The sequence below is a fragment of the Puma concolor genome, chromosome A2 (genome assembly GCF_028749965.1).
Source record: "Puma concolor isolate L17-30 chromosome A2, mPumCon1.1.hap2, whole genome shotgun sequence".
NCBI classification, from domain to species: Eukaryota; Metazoa; Chordata; class Mammalia; order Carnivora; family Felidae; genus Puma; species Puma concolor.
This window is the reverse complement of record NC_141668.1, coordinates 7615568-7632939: the sequence shown is the minus strand read 5'-3', so window position 1 is coordinate 7632939 and position 17372 is coordinate 7615568. Positions and strand designations below refer to the sequence as shown.

General features: G+C 54.1%; 1 protein-coding gene across 2 annotated transcripts in view; it reads left to right on the top strand.

Annotated features, from left to right (window-relative positions):
• The window catches only part of ZNF282 (zinc finger protein 282), a 27279-nt gene extending 9907 nt beyond the window's left edge, over positions 1 to 17372 (top strand). Inside the window, exons 3-8 of one of the 2 annotated variants that reach the window (XM_086687359.1) lie at positions 2934 to 3060; positions 3853 to 3972; positions 5759 to 5878; positions 7120 to 7233; positions 8682 to 8795; positions 14956 to 17372. In XM_086687359.1, coding sequence (XP_086543485.1) covers positions 2934 to 3060; positions 3853 to 3972; positions 5759 to 5878; positions 7120 to 7233; positions 8682 to 8795; positions 14956 to 15716 — 1356 coding nt within the window. In that variant the 3' untranslated portion in view covers positions 15717 to 17372. The remainder of the gene's footprint in view (positions 1 to 2933; positions 3061 to 3852; positions 3973 to 5758; positions 5879 to 7119; positions 7234 to 8681; positions 8796 to 14955) is intronic. The other variant, XM_086687365.1, reaches the window with a different exon arrangement.

Here is a 17372-nt window from a genome sequence, read left to right as displayed (position 1 = left end):
TTTTTTTTAACGTTTATTTATTTTTGAGACAGAGAGAGACAGAACATGAACGGGGGAGGGTCAGAGAGAGGGAGACACAGAATCTGAAACAGGCTCCAGGCTCTGAGCTGTCAGCACAGAGCTTGACGCTGGGCTCGAATTCACGGACCATGAGATCATGACCTGAGCCGAAGCCGGCCGCTCAACCGACTGAGCCACCCAGGCGCCCCTCTGTCGTTTTTGGTTTTTTTTTTAACGTTTATTTATTTATTTTGAGAGAGAGAGAGAGGGCATCATGTGTGAGAGTGGGAGAGGGGCAGAGAGAAATAGGGAAAGAGGAAGAGAATCCCAAGCAGGCTCTGCACTGTCAGCATGGAGCCCGACAAGGGGCGTGAACCCACGAACCGTGAGATTATGAGCAGAGCAGAAAACAGACACTTCACCAACTGAGGCACCCAGGTACCCCCAAGACATTTTTAATTTATATAAAGCTTCTGCCCACTCACTGAGCTGGGCACCAGCGGGTCTGGTGTTTTTGTTTTTGTTTTTGTTTTTTTGAGAGAGAGAGAGAGTGCATGAGTGGGGAAGGGGCACAGAGAGAGGGAGACACAGAATCTGAAGCAGGCTCCAGGATGTGAGCTGTCAGCACAGAACCCGACATGAGGCTTGAACTCGTGAACCGCAAGATCATGACTGGAGCCAAAGTTGGACGCTTAACTGACTGAGCCACCTAGGTCCTCTCTTTTTTTCTTTTTTTTTAATGAAAGTTTTTTTTTTTTTTTTTTTTAAGTTTATTTATTTGAGAGAGAGAGAGAGAGACAGCACCAATGGGGGAGAGGCAGAGAGAGAGAATCCTAAGCAGGCTCTTTACTGTCGCTGCAGAGCATTATGTGGGGACTTCATCCCACGAACTGTGAAATTGTGACCTGAGCCAAAACCAAGAGTCAGATGCTTAACTGACTGAGCCACCCAGGGGCCCCTAGACATTTCTTCTTCTTCTTCTTCTTCTTCTTCTTCTTCTCCTCCTTCTCCTTCTCCTTCTCCTTCTCCTTCTCCTTCTCCTTCTCCTTCTCCTTCTCCTCCTCCTCCTCCTCCTCCTCCTCCTCCTCCTCCTCCTCCTCCTCCTCCTCCTCCTCCTTCTCCTTCTATTGTGACCTGAGCCAAAACCAAGAGTCAGATGCTTAACTGACTGAGCCACCCAGGGGCCCCTAGACATTTCTTCTTCTTCTTCTTCTTCTTCTTCTTCTTCTTCTTCTTCTTTTTTTTAATTTTTTTAGTGTTTATTTATTTTTGAGAGAGAGAGAGAGACAGAGCATGAGCAGGGAAGGGGCAGAGAGAGAGGGAGACACAGAATCTGAAGCGGGTTCTGGGCTCTGAGCTGTCAGCACAGAACCTGACTCAAGGCTCGAACTCGTAAACCACGAGATCATGACCTGAACCAAAGTTGGACGCTTAACCGACTGAGCCACCTAGGCACCCTCTTTTTTCTTTTTTTTTAATGAAAGTTTTTTTTTTTTTAAGTTTATTTATTTGAGACAGAGAGAGAGAGCGTGCGCGCGCACCAGCAGGGGAGAGGCAGAGAGAGAGAATCCCAAGCAGGCTCTGTACTGTTGCTGCAGAGCCTGATGTGAGGGTTGATCCCACGAACCGTGAAATTGTGACCTGAGCTGAAACCAAGAGTCGAATGCTTAACTGACTGAGCCACCCAGGGGCCCCTAGATATTTCTTCTTCTTCTTCCTCTTCTTTTTTTTAATTTTTTTTACTGTTTATTTATTTTTGAGACAGAGACACAGAGATAGAGCATGAGCAGGGAAGGGGCAGAGAGAGAGGGAGACACAGAATCCGAAGCAGGCTCTGGGCTCTGAGCTGTCAGCACAGAGCCCGATGCAGGGCTTGAACTCACGAGCTGTGAGATCATGACCTGAGCCAAAGACTGAGCCACCAGGTGCCCCTAGATATTTCTAATGTAAAGGCACTGCCCACTCACCGAGCTGGACGCCAGTGGGCCAGGCACCCCGAGGGCTGTCCTTACCTAATGTGTCCAGAGGTGCCGCAGGGGCTTGCCTTGGCCGTGTGTGCAGGTTCGAAGCCTGACCCGCTCCAGTTAGGGCCGGGGAGAATGGAGGGTGGGAGGCCAGGGTGCGAGCGATGGCGACAAGGCCGTGTGTCCCGGAGGGGAAGCTCAGATAATAAAGTCATGAAGCGAAACCATTTTGAAAGATTCGGTGCGAGGCTGGGCCATGCCGGTGAGCGTCTGAGGGGAGTAGAGACAAGGACCCTTGTCATACCGAAATAGGAGTCCTGGAGAACAGACTAGACTGGGTGGAATCACTAGGGAGCCGCACTGGCAATGGGTGAGCCAGGCTGCAGTGGACTTAGCTGCCTAGTACTGGCAACAGCCGTTCGACATATTCAACACACAGTTACTGGCTCCAAAGCAGGTGCCTCCAGATGCTTGGGATCTAGCGTTGAACCATCGAGGTCAAGGTCCTGCAGCTTTAGCACACGCCCTTAGATTTACGTGTTTTGGTGACAAAAACGTAAGTGTGTACCTCGAGCTAACCTGACTGGAAATACAGGTTTGGGGACAGGGACCCCCCCCCTGAGAACCTTCCACACCTCCGACACCTGGAGTGCCAAAAGCAGCATGTGGATTTCAGCTCTGCCTTCAGGTACCCAGTTTACCTGAAAGCGAACTTACAAAGGATATGGTTAAGTGCGTTAAAAAAAGGGGGTGGGGCAATGGCATGTTGACCATCCTGTTTTGGAAGCATAAGAAGATCGGGAGTAGAGTGGACTGTCCCCACTGAGGTGGACTGGGCTGGGATCTGGGGGACAAGGAGCCGTGGAGATCGAAGGCCAGGCTCTGGGGTGAAAGGGTCCCCGTGGCCCCTGGAGGGGAGGCTGTGGGGACAAGCAAGCAGGTGCCAGACTGTGACTCTTGTCGGCCCAGGTTCCGGTGACATTTGTCGACATCGCTGTCTACTTCTCTGAGGATGAGTGGAAGAACTTGGACGAGTGGCAGAAGGAGCTTTACAACAACCTTGTCAAGGAGAACTACAAAACCCTGGTGTCCCTGGGTAAGAGCGCCCTCCCTCCTCTGGGGCAGGCAGCGTGTGCAGAGGGCAGTGAAACGCTTCCCAACTCACGTTCACACCACCCAGGCAAGGTGTTCGTGTTTATCCCTCAGGGAAATGCAAGAAACTCTGTGGTTATAATGCCCTAAAGATAGAATGATTCTAACAACACGATGGTTGAAAGCCCAGTTACAGGAACTGCCACTATAGCACTCAGCTTGGGGCTGCTTAGTTCTGGAATGTAGCCAAACCGCATCACTGGCACCTGACTACACGCCTCATCCCAATAGCCTTGGACGAGCCACGGTCTGTCTGCTGCTGGCTTTTAGAGTCCAGCTGTTTCTACACCAGAACCTGGGAATCCGTTCGCTGGTTCTCAAGGTTCCTCATAAGAGATTAGCTCGTATACGTGATGGCCACCGCCTCGAGGGGCCCTCTGGTGGGGAGGGCATCTGGAGTGAGGGAGACTTCTTTTTTTTTTTTTTTTTTTAATTTTTTTTTCAATGTTTTTATTTATTTTTGGGACAGAGAGAGACAGAGCATGAACGGGGGAGGGTCAGAGAGAGAGGGAGACACAGAATCGGAAACAGGCTCCAGGCTCCGAGCCACCAGCCCAGAGCCCGATGCGGGGCTCGAACTCACGGACCGTGAGATCGTGACCTGGCTGAAGTCGGACGCTTAACCGACTGCGCCACCCAGGCGCCCCTGGAGTGAGGGAGACTTCTGCCAGCGCCCTTGATCGGGATCCATTGGTCAACTTCGCTGTGTCCTTCCTTCCCTTCCAACTCATTCTAGACGCGGAGGGCGCGGTGCCCAAGCCGGATGCGCCATCCCAGGCGGAGCCCAGGGAAGAGCCTTGCGTGTGGGAGCAGCGTGACCCAGAAGAGCGAGAAATCTTAATGGATCCAGACACAGGTGATGACAGCTGAAAAAAAGCCCCGGGCCAAGGTCAGGGCAGGAGAGAAGCCTCACCATCCTTGCTTTAGTTCAAGACAGGCTTCCCTTGAGTCGTTCTTGGGGCCGGTTCTGCCACCACCGAAATAATGGCAGTCACTTACAGGAAGAGGCTTCTGGGCCCAAGGAGCACCGAGCTTGTCTGTTGGGTCAGAGCCAGGCAGCTGTGGAGGCCCAGGTGAGCTGGGCAGAGAGAAGAGAGGAGCAGGCTCGCAGCCTCCCAGGCCTGACCTCCGCCTGCAGGAAGAGGCCGGAGACCTGGGAGCAGCCGGACCTAGCCCCGGGGCAGATGGGGAGCCCGCATGGATACAGGGTTTTGCTGGGGCCTCACCACAGGCAGATTCACACTTCACGCCTTCCTCACTGCCTTCCTTAAGAGGGGATGTGTGGTCCCCAGGAGATCTAGTTCCTGACATTATGAGTAGGGGAGGAGGTGTGGGGACAGAGGATCTGAAGCAGGCTCAACACTGATAGCACAGAGCCCAACTCGGGACTCGAACTCAGCCATGAGACCGTGACCTGAGCCGAAGTTGGACGCTTAACCGACTAAGCCGCCCAGGCGCCCCTGAACTCTGTCCTTTTTAAGGAAGCTCCCTTAGAAGGTAGTGACCCCTCCTTGCCAGTCTGTTCTCTTCATGTGCCATAAAGTCACTCTTTTATGTATGTATTTATTTATTTTAATTTTTTTTTAAGTTTATTTATTTTTGAGAGAGAGAGAGAGACAGAGTGTGAGCAGGGGAGGGACAGAGAGAGACAGAGACACAGAATCCAAATGAGGCTCCAGGCTCTGAGCTGGCAGCACAGAGCCCGACGCAGGGCTCGAACTCACTAACTGCGAGATCATGACCTGAGCCGAAGTCGGACGCTCAACCGACTGAGCCGCCCAGGCGCCCCTAAAGTCACTCTTATAAAGTGTGTAATTCAGTGGTTCACACAGCTGTGTGACCGTCACCACTGTCGAGTTCCAGAACATTTTCCTCACGGGAGACCCCGGACCCATGAGCAGTCACTCCTACTTCCCCCGCCAAGCCCCCGGCCCCCAGCCACCGGCCACCACTGATCAAGTCTCTGTCTCTGGACAGTTCATCCGAGCGGCCCCTTCCCTGCCTTCCAGCGCTGCAGGCGTTCGCATTTCAGTCCGGTACATCAGCAGTCTCCCCGAGTTCTCATCCATCCCTGTGCGGGAGCTAGAGCCGTGATCGCTATGCCCACATTGTGGGGGAAACGAGCAGGCCGAGAGAGAGGTTGGGTGACTCGCCTGCTGGGCTGCGGGCAGTGTTGAACCCAGTCCCTCATCTAATCTGTCCCCCTCCACCCAAGCCGCCCGCTGCCGGGGCTGGTACATCACGCCATGGAACATCAGAAGGACCTGGCGTGTGTGTGTGTGTGTCTGGCCACCTCTTTCTGACTGGGGTGAAAAGTGAAAATCAGTGACTCCTACACGGAGGTCAAACTTCTGACCTGGTCCTGATTAGCACCGAACCCAGCCTGGGTGGTTTCTGGAACTCTCTCCCGGCCTTATTACACCTCATCTTGTGGCCAGGCCTACCCCTTTGTCCTGAATACTGATTGTTTCTCTGCTCCCAGGACCTTCTGCTTCTCAGGGTCCCCTGCAGTTGCCCACCAGGAACCCGAAGCCCCCGTGTCCTTCCCTCACAAGTGCCGTCAGCCGTGCTCCTGACCCCAAGAACATCCGGGTGATGTTGTTCAGAAAGGACACCAAAATGACATGATTCCCTCTCCCCAGGAGCGGAGCCCCTGGTGCCTGCACAGGATTCGTCCTCTCAGGTAAAGCGGGAGGAAGCCCTATGTGTCCGGGGCCAGCGGGGCCTGGAGGAAAGAGCCGTCCCCACGGAGTCTATTACTGGTGAGTGAGTCCAGGAGCTGCCCAAGCCAGGGAGGGAGAGGAAGGGCCCGGCATGGTCTGACGGCCCCCAGCATTGTCCATTGTGTGTGCCAGGCCAGAGGCCAGAGCTGGAAATGGAGAAGTTGGACCTCGGGTGGGCAGAGAGACAGGGTTTCCTGAAGGGGCACGAACATGGCTCCGGCAATCTGCCGCCCATCCGGGCTTAGCTTGTCCTGTTTCTTGTCTTTTTTGTATCAGTTTTCAACTATTTTAACTATTCCCGAGAACCCACAAGGTGAGTGTGGGTGTGTGTCCGGGTGTGGAGAGAGAGAGACAGACTGATTGATTTTAAGGACTTGGCTTCAATGATTGTGGAGGCTGCCGTGTCCAGTCTGCTGGCCGGATCCCCTCTTCCTTTGGGGGTGCTCAGTCTTTTTCTATGAAAGCCTTCAGCTGTTGGCATGAGGTTCACCCACGTTGTGGAAGGCAGTCCATTTGACTCAAGGGTTCCTGATTTAAATACCAATCTCTGAAGAAAAAAAAAAAAATACATTTACAGAAATATCTAGAATGACGTCTGGCCAACTATGTGGGTTCCATAGCCTAGCTGTCACAAAATTACCCATCACAGGATCTCGTAACATACTATAGCTCATTACTTATCCAGAGGTTAGAGTTCCACAAACCTCAGCCCCCACTTAGTCAGAGCCTCACGCCCACAGGTAAGGGATCACATCATCTGAGTGGGGGAAAGCCTGTTCCCTTTCCATCAGGCATGCTCCCAGACGGCATCACAGTATTAGTATCTTCAAAGAGAGCTTTGAGAGATAAGAAGGCAAGAAAGAGTAAATGAGGTTGAGCAGACTGCAGAAGAGAGAGCATACATCTTAGAAAAATCCCAATAAAATGGTGAATCTAAAAGGCTCATGGAAGGCCGCATTTTCCTGGAAAATCCCCTGGCGAGGAATACCTCTGGCCACGGTGGAGCTTTGGGCTCAAATGTGACTCTTACTCTAACGACTGAAGTTCCCGAAGCACAGAAAGACTCTCTCGAAGTCACCGGTAATGATGCTCGCCCCACAGTATCCACTCATCTGCCACAAAAGCTCCATTAAATGGGGACAAGCTGACTTAAACCTTTAATTAATTAGTGTGATTCAATTATGCCTGAATTTTAGGGAAAAGAGATCGTTGCAGGATCAGAGCACAGACTTGCAGGCCCCCTCGTGTCCCCTGAGGCCTTTGTTGCTGTATCCCCACAGACTCACCAGCCTCCGCCCAGGACCTCTTGTCCCGGATTAAACAGGAGGAGCACCCGTGCGTATGGGATCAGCAGGATCTGGCAGAGAGAGATATTCCAACGGACCCCAATTCAGGTAAGCAAGATACCAGGATGAATGTCAAGGACACGGAGACTCTCTCTGAGTTTTGTAACTGCTGGGAAGTCAGTCTGATCACTTTTGGTTAAAGGCCAGTGAAAGGCTCAGGGGATAGAATACAGCATGTCCCTCAGTTAGCAACTTCATACAGATTTTAGAATTTAACCATTCGTAAAGTACAGAGGGCTTTTCTAAAAGAATCATTACATTGACAGTTTATTGCGTCAACGTAACTGACGCGACAGTTATTTCAGCAATGACAATTTTTGAGCAATAAATATAACCAGAAAGACTTTTAGAACTGGTGTATATTTCTGTGACAGAATGAAAGTAATTTACGTTTTTTGGAATTTTTCATGAGCGGACGCTAGTTAAATCTCTTCTGAGAAACTTCTGGGTACGGTCCACGCATACAGAACAGTGAAGTTGCACCTGTCTGGGACCTGCGTGTGTGTGTGTGTGTGTGCGCGCGCGCATGTGTGTATGTGTTTTCACGTGTGCTTGTAGAGCTGGAGAAGTCCCGTGTCCTCATATTTGGTAGCGATGACCCCAGGGTCTCAACTGACCCCACACACCAGGAAGACAAGATCAGACATAAAAGCTAGCATTCCTGGGGCGCCTGGGTGGCTCAGTTGAGCATCTGACTTCGGCTCAGGTCATGATCTTACGGTTCGTGAGTTCAAGCCCCGCATCAGGCTCTGTGCTGATAGCTCGGAGCCTAGAGCCTGCTTTGGATTCTGTGTCTCCTTCTCTTTGCCCCTCCCCTGCTTGTTCTCTCTCTCTCCCTCTCTCTCAAAAATAAAATAAACATTAGAAAAATTTAAAAAGCTAGCATTCCTTGTTTCAACTTTAGAACTTAAAAAATTTTTTTTTGTTTAATGTTTATTTATTTTTGAGAGAGAGAGACAGAGACAGAGAGAGGGAGCACAAAGAAGGGAACAGAGGATCCAAAGCAGGCTCCATGCTGATAGCAGAGAGCCCAATGCGGGTCTCAAACCCGGGAACCGAGAGATCATGACCTGAGCTGAAGTCAGACGCTTAACCAACTGAGCCACCCATGTGCCCCTGCCATTGCTGGTTCTTAAGTCCTATTATTTGTACCCCGGTCCCATGGGCCGTCAGACACCAGACCTCCCTGTGGCCTCTTGTGGACCCGCAGGCAGACAGATTGGAAGATGCAGGTTCTCATCTGGGTTCTGCAGCTGCACAGACTTTGGGCGAAGCCTCCTCCTCCGTGGCCAGCTCAATACCTCGAGCACAAGCGAGATCCCATCCGTGAGGGTGCTTGGGAGGGTGAGGAGGCCAGGAAATGAGACAGAGATGCCCCACTGCCACGTGCCCTGTGAGCCGGGGCGGCGGGCCTTGCATGTGAGGGTTTTCTAACCCTTGACGGGCTGCTCAGTGGGAATGAACAGAATCTCAGGCTGCCTTCTTTCCACGAACAGAGTCTCTGATCTCAGCACATGACATTCTGTCGTGGATCAAACAGGAGGAGCAGCCATACCCGTGGGGCCCACGTGACTCCATGGAAGGAGAGCTCGGATTAGACTCTGGCCCCAGTGAGTAACGCGTCCCCTGGGGCCCCTGGGTATGTCGTCCACAGGGCTGGTTGCTTGCCTCGGCCTACCCCCTGACAGGGTGATGCTCTGTATCAAAGCACTGTCTCCTTTCCTCTTGGAAGACGGCGGGCATGTTTGTGTCCTTGTGCTGTCCTCTTCTTTTTTTTAATGTTTATTTATTTTTGAGAGAGAGACACACACACAGAGCACGAGTGGGGGAGGAGCAGAGACAGGGAGACAGAATCCACAGCAGGCTCTAGGCTCTGAAGTGTCAGCACAGAGCCCAACGTGGGGCTCGAACCCACAAACTGTGAGATCATGACCTGAGCCGAAGCCGGCCGCTCAACCCACTGAGCGCCCCTCCTAGCACTGTCTTAATAAGGCACCACAAACGGGGTGGCTTAGAACAACAGAAACGTATTGTCTTTCCGTTCCGGAGGCCAGAAGTCTGAAATCAAGGGGTTGGCAGGGTCATGCCCTTTCTGAAAACCTCCTAGCTTCTGGTGTTTGTGGCAGCGTTTAGCATTCCTTGGGCTTGTAGATGCATGGCTCCACCTCTGCCTTTACCCTCGCGTGGTGTTCTCCCTGCGTGTCGGTGTCCTCTCCTGGCCGTCTTCCTTTAAAGACATAAGTTAGCGTCAGGGCCCACGCTACTCCAGTATGACCTCATCTTAACTAATTACGTCTGGAAAGAGGCTGTTTCCAAATAAGGTCACTTTCTGCAGTACCTGGGGTTTGGATTTCCACATCTTTTGGGGGGGCTGTAGTTCAGCTTGTAACAGCAGGGAAAGGCGAGGGGGCTGGGAGAGAGCCGAGCCACTGGCGCCTGAGCAGGAGTTGATGGCACCGGGTGGCTCACGTAATTAGAAGACGCTGGCTGTAGTCCCAAGCCAGCCCTGAGCTGACCTCCCGGGGTAGCTGGTAAAGATACTAAAGCTCCAACAGGCAGAGGGGATTTTTTTTTCCCCCAGTAGGTAAGGGACCAAACGTCTCACATGACTTGGGTCTCCTGGGTCTTTTTTGAAGTTTCACTTATTGGCCAGTGACCTTAGGCATATGTTCGCGGATCATTTAACACCCTTAGCGTCTGGCTGGCGTTCCTTGCCAGACTTAGCACTATGTCCTTGCCCTCGAGATGGCTGACTTAGTGTCTTCTGGTCAGTATGCTCCCTGTCCATACTCCTGAAACCCTCCAAGAGCCTAGAATCCAGGGAAGAGCTGAGCACATAGATTATTTCTGATCGGGAAGGCCCTTTAAAACCCAGGCAAGTGGATCCCGCTCTCCGTGAGACCAGTTGAGTCCAGTCTGGAAGAGTTGGCTGGGGCTGGAGGACTGGTCAGGGTGCCGGAGAGGAGCCGCGTGTGCCCTTGTTGAAAATAGAATTTAAAGTGGTCCTCTTCCGACCTGCTGCTGGGCTGGGGTGAGACCGGGCAAGCCAGGGGACTGACTGAGGCCAGGAAGAAGTGACCGCAGTTTTCCACTTCCTTCTTGACGGTGCTCAGGCCGTTTCTGGCCTCGAAGACGTAGGTGCTAGTTCACCAAACCCCGTGCCAGGAATTCTGCCCAAACCTTCGTCCCTCAGCACGACCACTTGATTTCTCCAAGTTGCCTGGGGGTGCGTGGGCCTGGAGGAGCCTTTTCCTGGAGACCTTATGTGGCCATGGGAATGATCGAGGGGAGTCTATACAGAGACTGCAAAGCTTTGCAAGTGAGCAGACCATTTTACCTACTCGGTTTGGATATTCTGAGTCACAGAACGATTTGCCTCGTGCTGTTTTCTCTCTGGGAGGCCTTCGAACCTTGGCATTTGGGAGGCAATGCCCGGCGTTTGGGAGACGGGAGTGTCGGGAAATGCTCCTGCCGGCCCGGTCACCAGAGCCTCTTATCAGAGCTTCCTGACTTTCTCCCGAAGGGGGGGCCCGCCTTCCGCTTGTTCGTCTTGAAATTAGTATCTCACCTGTGGTATCGCTGAGGTTTAGAGAGTACACGTCCTTTCTCAAGGACAACAGGATGGACTTTTGGTGAGACGTGGGATCACGTCTTCTGGAGAGGGTTTGGGATTGGAGAGGGTAGTGGAATTAGAGTAAAACACAGAACCCTAGGATGCCCGTCTCTGCCAGCCTCCTTCCCCCTGCCCCGGGGTGTGCAAGAAAGACCTGGTGTCCTATTTGACCCAAAGTCAGACTTTGGCCTGATTGGATGCTACATTGTAGTAAAAGGGATTCCTCAATTATATATGATAGCTAGTGTAAGACAGGAAGAAAAATCTAATTCAGTCAAAGGGAAGGGAGTGTGCGTGAGGCTCCATCGAAGCAGGAAGTCTGAGGAGGACTTTGGAGTCCCGTGGCTACCAGGTGCTTCTGGAGCGAGTGGGGTCAGGAGCCTAGAGCCAGACTCCCCTACGCAGATGCCAACACCTACAAAATGCAATTTGAAGGCCCGCTCCTGAAATTCCCACGTTGTTCGCTGCCTTGGGTTAAAGCACTGGTCCCCGCCTTTTTCAGTTTCTGTTATTTGAGAAATATTTCCTCAGTGCCTACTCTGTGCTATGCAGTATTACAAGTACTTAGGAACAGCAGGGAAAAAGAGCCTGGGTCGCTCCTTATGTGGGAAGGTGATGGGGGACAAGCAAGTTCGAGAGCATACCAGATAAAGTCGGGGCGGTCCGGGCTCTGAGGTGATGACTCAGGGAGGGTCGGGGGTGGGGGGGAAGCAGGCAGGTGGGGGTGGGGGCCGGGGGGTTAAGTCAGGAAAGGCCTCCCTGGGGAAGAAACAGGTTAGTGACATGATCTGGTTTCCTTTTTTTTTTTTTTTTTTTTAATGTTCATTTATTTTTATTTATTTTTGAGAGCGAGAGAAAGGGAGGGACGGAGAGGGAGTGGGGGGGACAGAGAGAATCCCAGGCAGGCTCCATGGGGTCAGCGTAGAACCCGAAGCAGGGCTCGAACTCACACACCGTGAAATCAGGACCTGAACCAAGATTCCGTTTCCTGGAATGGTGAGTCCTGGGACAGAGCCGGTTCACTGTGTAAATCAAGTGCTCTACTTTGGGCCTGTAAGATCTGAGATGGCATCCAAGTAGGCAGATGAACACAGGAGTCTGAAGTTCAAGAGAGAACTCGGGGTTAGATTCACCTGGGGTTGTAGGTGGCAATGACTTCTGACAGCAGCTCCCTGGAATTAGACCAGACTTCCCAGGTGAAGTGCCCTCCTCCACGAGACTGCTCTGACTTCAGACACCAGCTGCAAATTTGAGGGTCCCCAACCCACTCACTTGTGACCATCTGGGTACAAATTCAGGGGTTCCCATTAGCCCCTGGGGTTCAGTTCACTAGAACAACTCACAGAACTCAGGAAGGCATCTATACTCGTAGTTAGTTTTATTAGAGCAAAAGGATTCAAATCAGAACTAGCAAAAGGAGAGATCCACAGGACCAGTTCTGGAAGGCTCCTAAACATTGAAGCTTATGGAAGCTTATGTTGTCTGCTCCCTGTGGGATCAGGAGTGTCACCGTCCCAGCACAGCGATGTGTGACAATACACAGTATGTATTGCCTATTAGAGAAGCTCACTGAAGCTTCTGTGTCTAGAATTTTTACTGGAGTTTCTTTGCATACTTCTGATTGACTGAACCACTGGAGGTGAGGTTGAGGTCGTTCTCCAGCCTGTCCCCTCTCTCCAGTCGTGGGGACGGTCTTACTGGCATAGGCAGCCCAGATCCTGAGTCATCATTTTTTGGCTTCCACTATCTAGGCACTCACCACGAATTGCCTCATTAGCATAACACCAGAGCCTACCTTGAATAAGAAAGACACTCCTTTCACCCTGGAAATTCCAAGGATTTAGAGGCTACCTCCTAGGGACCAGGGACAAAGGCCTGCTAAACTATTATACATAGGTTATTTTAAGGCTGGGGACTCTAAGAGATCTAGGGAGAGCGTAGACAAAGAATTAAAGAGGCATGAGGTGTGAGCCTGGAGGAAATCCAGAGGCTAAGAGAAGAGACTCTCGAGGGAGGGTTAACTACAAACACAACGAGGGCCTGAATATGCAGGACTGCGAAGAGGCCATTGGATTGGGCAACTTGGAGGTTGTTGATGACCTTGAAAAAGTTGTTTCAGCGGGGAGAGTTTGAAAGAGATCAGTAAAAGCAAGGGTAGATAACTCTTCAAGAACATTGGTATGAAAAGGACCAAAGATGAGGTGAGATGGGGTAGCGGAGCCTGGGAGCACATGGGGTCCGGGGAGAATGTTCTCTTAAATTGGGAGATACTGGACCACCGTGCCTGGTAGGCTGTTCTCCACTGCTTTAGACCCCTGATTGAAACTGCCCTCAACAACGAAGACATTTATTCCACTACGTAACTAAGAGGCAGTTGAGGTTCAGCCTCAGGTTGATTCAAGGATGAAGCTACGTTATCCGGGACCTGGGTTCTTTCCAGCTCTTTGTTCAGCCTCCTTGGAATGGCTGGAGCAAGATGGGCACAGCTCTTCCAAAGCAGTCACATCCAGACCAGAGGGAAAGGAAAGGCCATCTCTTTTCCTACACTCGAAGGAGTGAGGAAGCACCCAGAAGCCTCCTCCTCACGTGTCATCGGCCAGAACGAGGTCACGTGCCTAAGTCTGAATTCATTACTGGCCAGTGAGGGCGGGAACAACAGTTCTCAGGCTGGCGGCTGGAAGAGGTGGGATGTATGCCCCATAAATCAGGGCACGCTGAGAAGTAGAGTAGGGTGACAGGCTGGGTGGGGGCCCCTTTTGAGATCTGTGCAATTTTTGCCAGCCATCTTCAGCTGCTCAAGCATGGTTGCTGTGTTGGGGTTCCCCAGGCAAGCAGAGCAGAGGCATAAAGGGTGTTTCGTGGCCCAGTAACCCCGGTGCTGACCACGGGAACTAAGCTGGGTCAGCAAGGGAGGGCAGAGGGGAGCGGGTGCATGATGGGAAGGTGAGAGCAGTGGATTGATGCACACACCGAGTTGGAAGAATTATCAGAGTAGAAATTAGGACTGTTAGAGGTTGGGTTTCCTGGGAAACAGGCCCTGAAATGGAGGCTTATGTGCGTGTGGTTCCTTGGGGTCCCCTTGGGAACGAAGGGGTGAGAGAAGCAGGTTGGGTGGAGGGAGAAACAAGGCCTGTGGTGCAGCTGCGATGGAGGCCACAGCCCACGATCAGTCCTACAGGATTGAAGGCCTGGCACCCTGGATTGAGGCCGGGAGAGTTACTGAGGCTTTGGCCCCTGGCCAGTGTCCTATGGAGTTGGCTCTCTACCTCGTCAGTTTTTTGGGTTTTTTTTTAAGTTTATTTATTTATTTTTGAGAGAGAGAGAGAATGCTTGGAGGAGGGGCAGAGAGAGAGGGAGACAGAGAATCCCAAGCAGGCTCCACACTATCAGCGTAGAGCCGGATGCGGGGCTTGAACTCACGAACCACGAGATCATGACCTGAGCCAAAATCGAGAGTTGGAGGCTTAACTGACTGAACACCCTCCCTACACCCCCCCCCTCCCCCCGTTGTCTGGTCAGTTTTGATGGGGATAGAGACGGCAGGCTGGGCCCAGTGGTCCGGGCACTGTGCTGCTGTTCAAGTCTGAAGGCCAGTGGCTTGAAAGAAACACGACTGAAAATGGCCGTGTGGTTCTGGTCCCCACTCCCTGCATTCCATTTCTGTAGGCCCCCAGACAGGCTTTCGCCTTGGATAAGTTCTGGTAAATTCTTTCCCTCTGGTCCAGAGATTCTCCTTAGATAAATTAGCATCAAACATCAGAATGCGGTTGTTTTCTTATTTCCTGGCAATTCGGCCTTCCAACGTGACTTCCGCATAGCCCAGCCCCCACCCCCACCCCCCCCATCCCTGCCCCTGCTTTCTGCAGGTGTTTCCTCTCCTAACTGAGTGCCACCTGCTGGACCTGCTTCTGGTGCTCTCCAGCCAGCGGGTGGCTTTGGGCATGTCAGAGGGTCAAGGAGCCCCGGAACCATAGGGAACATGCCCCCTGCCCTTGCTCAGTCCCCTCATTTTTTCGGAGAAGCTGAGGCCCAGATAGCCGCAGAGGAAATCCGTTACGGGCCTGGGCCCCTCTCAGGGAGGGTGTGCGGGGGGAAGGGGGGGGACCCCGGACAGAGCGCCATCAGCATGTCACTTCTCCGTGTGTCCTCCTCTGCAGGTGACAGCCTGCTGCTGGTGAAGAACCCGCCCCCCGCCCCGCAGCAGCCGCAGCAGCCGCAGCCGCAGCCGGCTCCGCCGAGCCTGGCGGTGCTCCCGGCGGCCGAGACGGGGGCGGGCGGCGGGCCCCCGGACGACGGCTTCCCCGCGCTGGCCGGGGAGCGGGGCGCGGGCGGGGCGCAGGGGGGCGGCGGGGGCGCGGGCGGGGGGCCCGGGGGCGGCGGCGGCGGCTGCGGCAGCTGCTGCCCGGGCGGGCTGCGGAGGAGCCTGCTCCTGCACGGCGCGCGCAGCAAGCCCTACTCGTGCCCCGAGTGCGGCAAGAGTTTCGGGGTACGCAAGAGCCTCATCATCCACCACCGCAGCCACACCAAGGAGCGGCCGTACGAGTGCGCCGAGTGCGAGAAGAGCTTCAACTGCCACTCGGGCCTCATCCGCCACCAGATGACGCACCGCGGCGAGCGGCCCTACAAGTGCTCCGAGTGCGAGAAGACCTACAGCCGCAAGGAGCACCTGCAGAACCACCAGCGGCTGCACACGGGCGAGCGGCCGTTCCAGTGCGCGCTCTGCGGCAAGAGCTTCATCCGCAAGCAGAACCTGCTCAAGCACCAGCGCATCCACACGGGCGAGCGGCCCTACACGTGCGGCGAGTGCGGCAAGAGCTTCCGCTACAAGGAGTCGCTCAAGGACCACCTGCGCGTGCACAGTGGCGGCCCGGGGCTCGGCGCCCCTCGGCCTCTCCAGGCGCCACCAGAGCACGACTAGGGCTGGGCTGGGGGAGGGGAGGGCCCGGCGGCAGGAGCAGGGGGTGGGGAGCGGCCCCGGGCTGGGGGCGCGTCCGGAACACCCCCCCCCCCAACCCGATCCTGCCCGTGGTTCGTGGTTCTCGGCGCGCCTTCCCTCCCTCCACCTGCCGCCCGCTGGAAATTGGGAAGAGGAATTGCACTCCAGACAGGGTCCTCCGGGGGGGGGGGGGGGAAGGGGGGGGTTGGGCAGGGAGCCCCTAGACCTGTCCGGCCTGAACGGACGGCCAGCTCATCTCATAGGGTGGACCAAGGGGCCAGCTGAGCGTCTTCCCCAAGGGAAGGTGCCAGAGGGACAGTGAGGAGGTGACAGTCTTCGGGCACTCCCCTCAGACACCTGGCGCGCCCCACTGGCCGCGGGGGTCACAGACTGTGATCAGGGGAAGCAACTAGGGAGTCCCAGAAGCCTTCTGAGCGAAAGAAATGAGTTCCTAAGGTTAAGAGATGCCGAGTAGGTTAGCCAAAGTGTGTCGGTGAAATGAGGGATGGGCTAAGGGGTAACGTGTCTTTTGACAGCACTGCCTCGCGTTCCAATAGCGCTTTGTACTTTTTTAAACGTGTTTTCTATCCGTCAGCCGTTTTTACCCTTAGCCTGTCCCTCTGAGGTGGATGGGGTAGGATAGTCCCCACTTGGCAACTGAGAGAAGAGAGACCCCAGATGGATGGATGGCTTACCCAGGATCCCGCAAGAAGAGTGGCAGGGCTCCTGGGCCCCAGAGCAGTGTCCCCCACCACACACACTGCCTACCTCCCGTGTCTGAGAGACTATTCTGGCCTGGCCTCTCTCAGTCTCTCTCCTGCCTCCTTCCCCTGACCCACCAGAAATCAGAAGCAGCGGGGGGCCAACTCCCCCGGTTACCCCGAGGCGGGGGACCAAGCAGCTCCGCAATGCCCTGGCTGGTGCCTCCCAGAAAGGCTCTTCCTGTGTAGGCGCTCCCGGGCAGTAGGTCCCCTGCCCCCAGCCTGTTCTTCCCACCTCCGGTCCTTCAATCCGGTGCGTCTTTTTACTGCACAGTAGTGACCCGGCCCTCCAGAGGCAGCTGGTGCCCTGGGTCAGACCTCACTTTGTTGATTTATTCCAGTTGATTTATTCCCAGGGTGAAGGGGTGAGGGAGAGGCTGTGGCCACAGGAGCAGCGATTAAGGAAGTGAGTCTCTTCCCGGGAGGGCCGGGCAAGCGGGTGCTAGAGTCTGAGAGCCTCGGTCTCCTGCCCTGAGCCTCCCAACCGGTGCTATCTGTTATCTGACCATGCTCGTGGACAGCATACCCTACTCTGCCCCAGACCCTGCAGGCGCCTCAGGAGGCGCCCAAAGGACTCCCTTCGGTTGGTGCATCTGCTCCGTGGTCCTGAGGGGCCACGGTCTCCATTTCTGCATCTTGCATGACCAGGCACTGGGATGGGGTGGCGCGCCCCAAGACCCTTGTTTGCGTCAAGAATGACTTGTTCTGCCCCTCCCGTCGCTCCTGCTTCTGTCCCAGTCGGGGCAGCCCAGCCGACACCAGTCTGCGAGTGTCCTGCTTCCACCCTCCCCTCATCTGCGCTGCGCTGCTTTGCTCAGACCCCTTTCCGCCAGGCAAGGGGAGTTCTTGAAATTAAATAAAAGGTGTCCAGATTGCA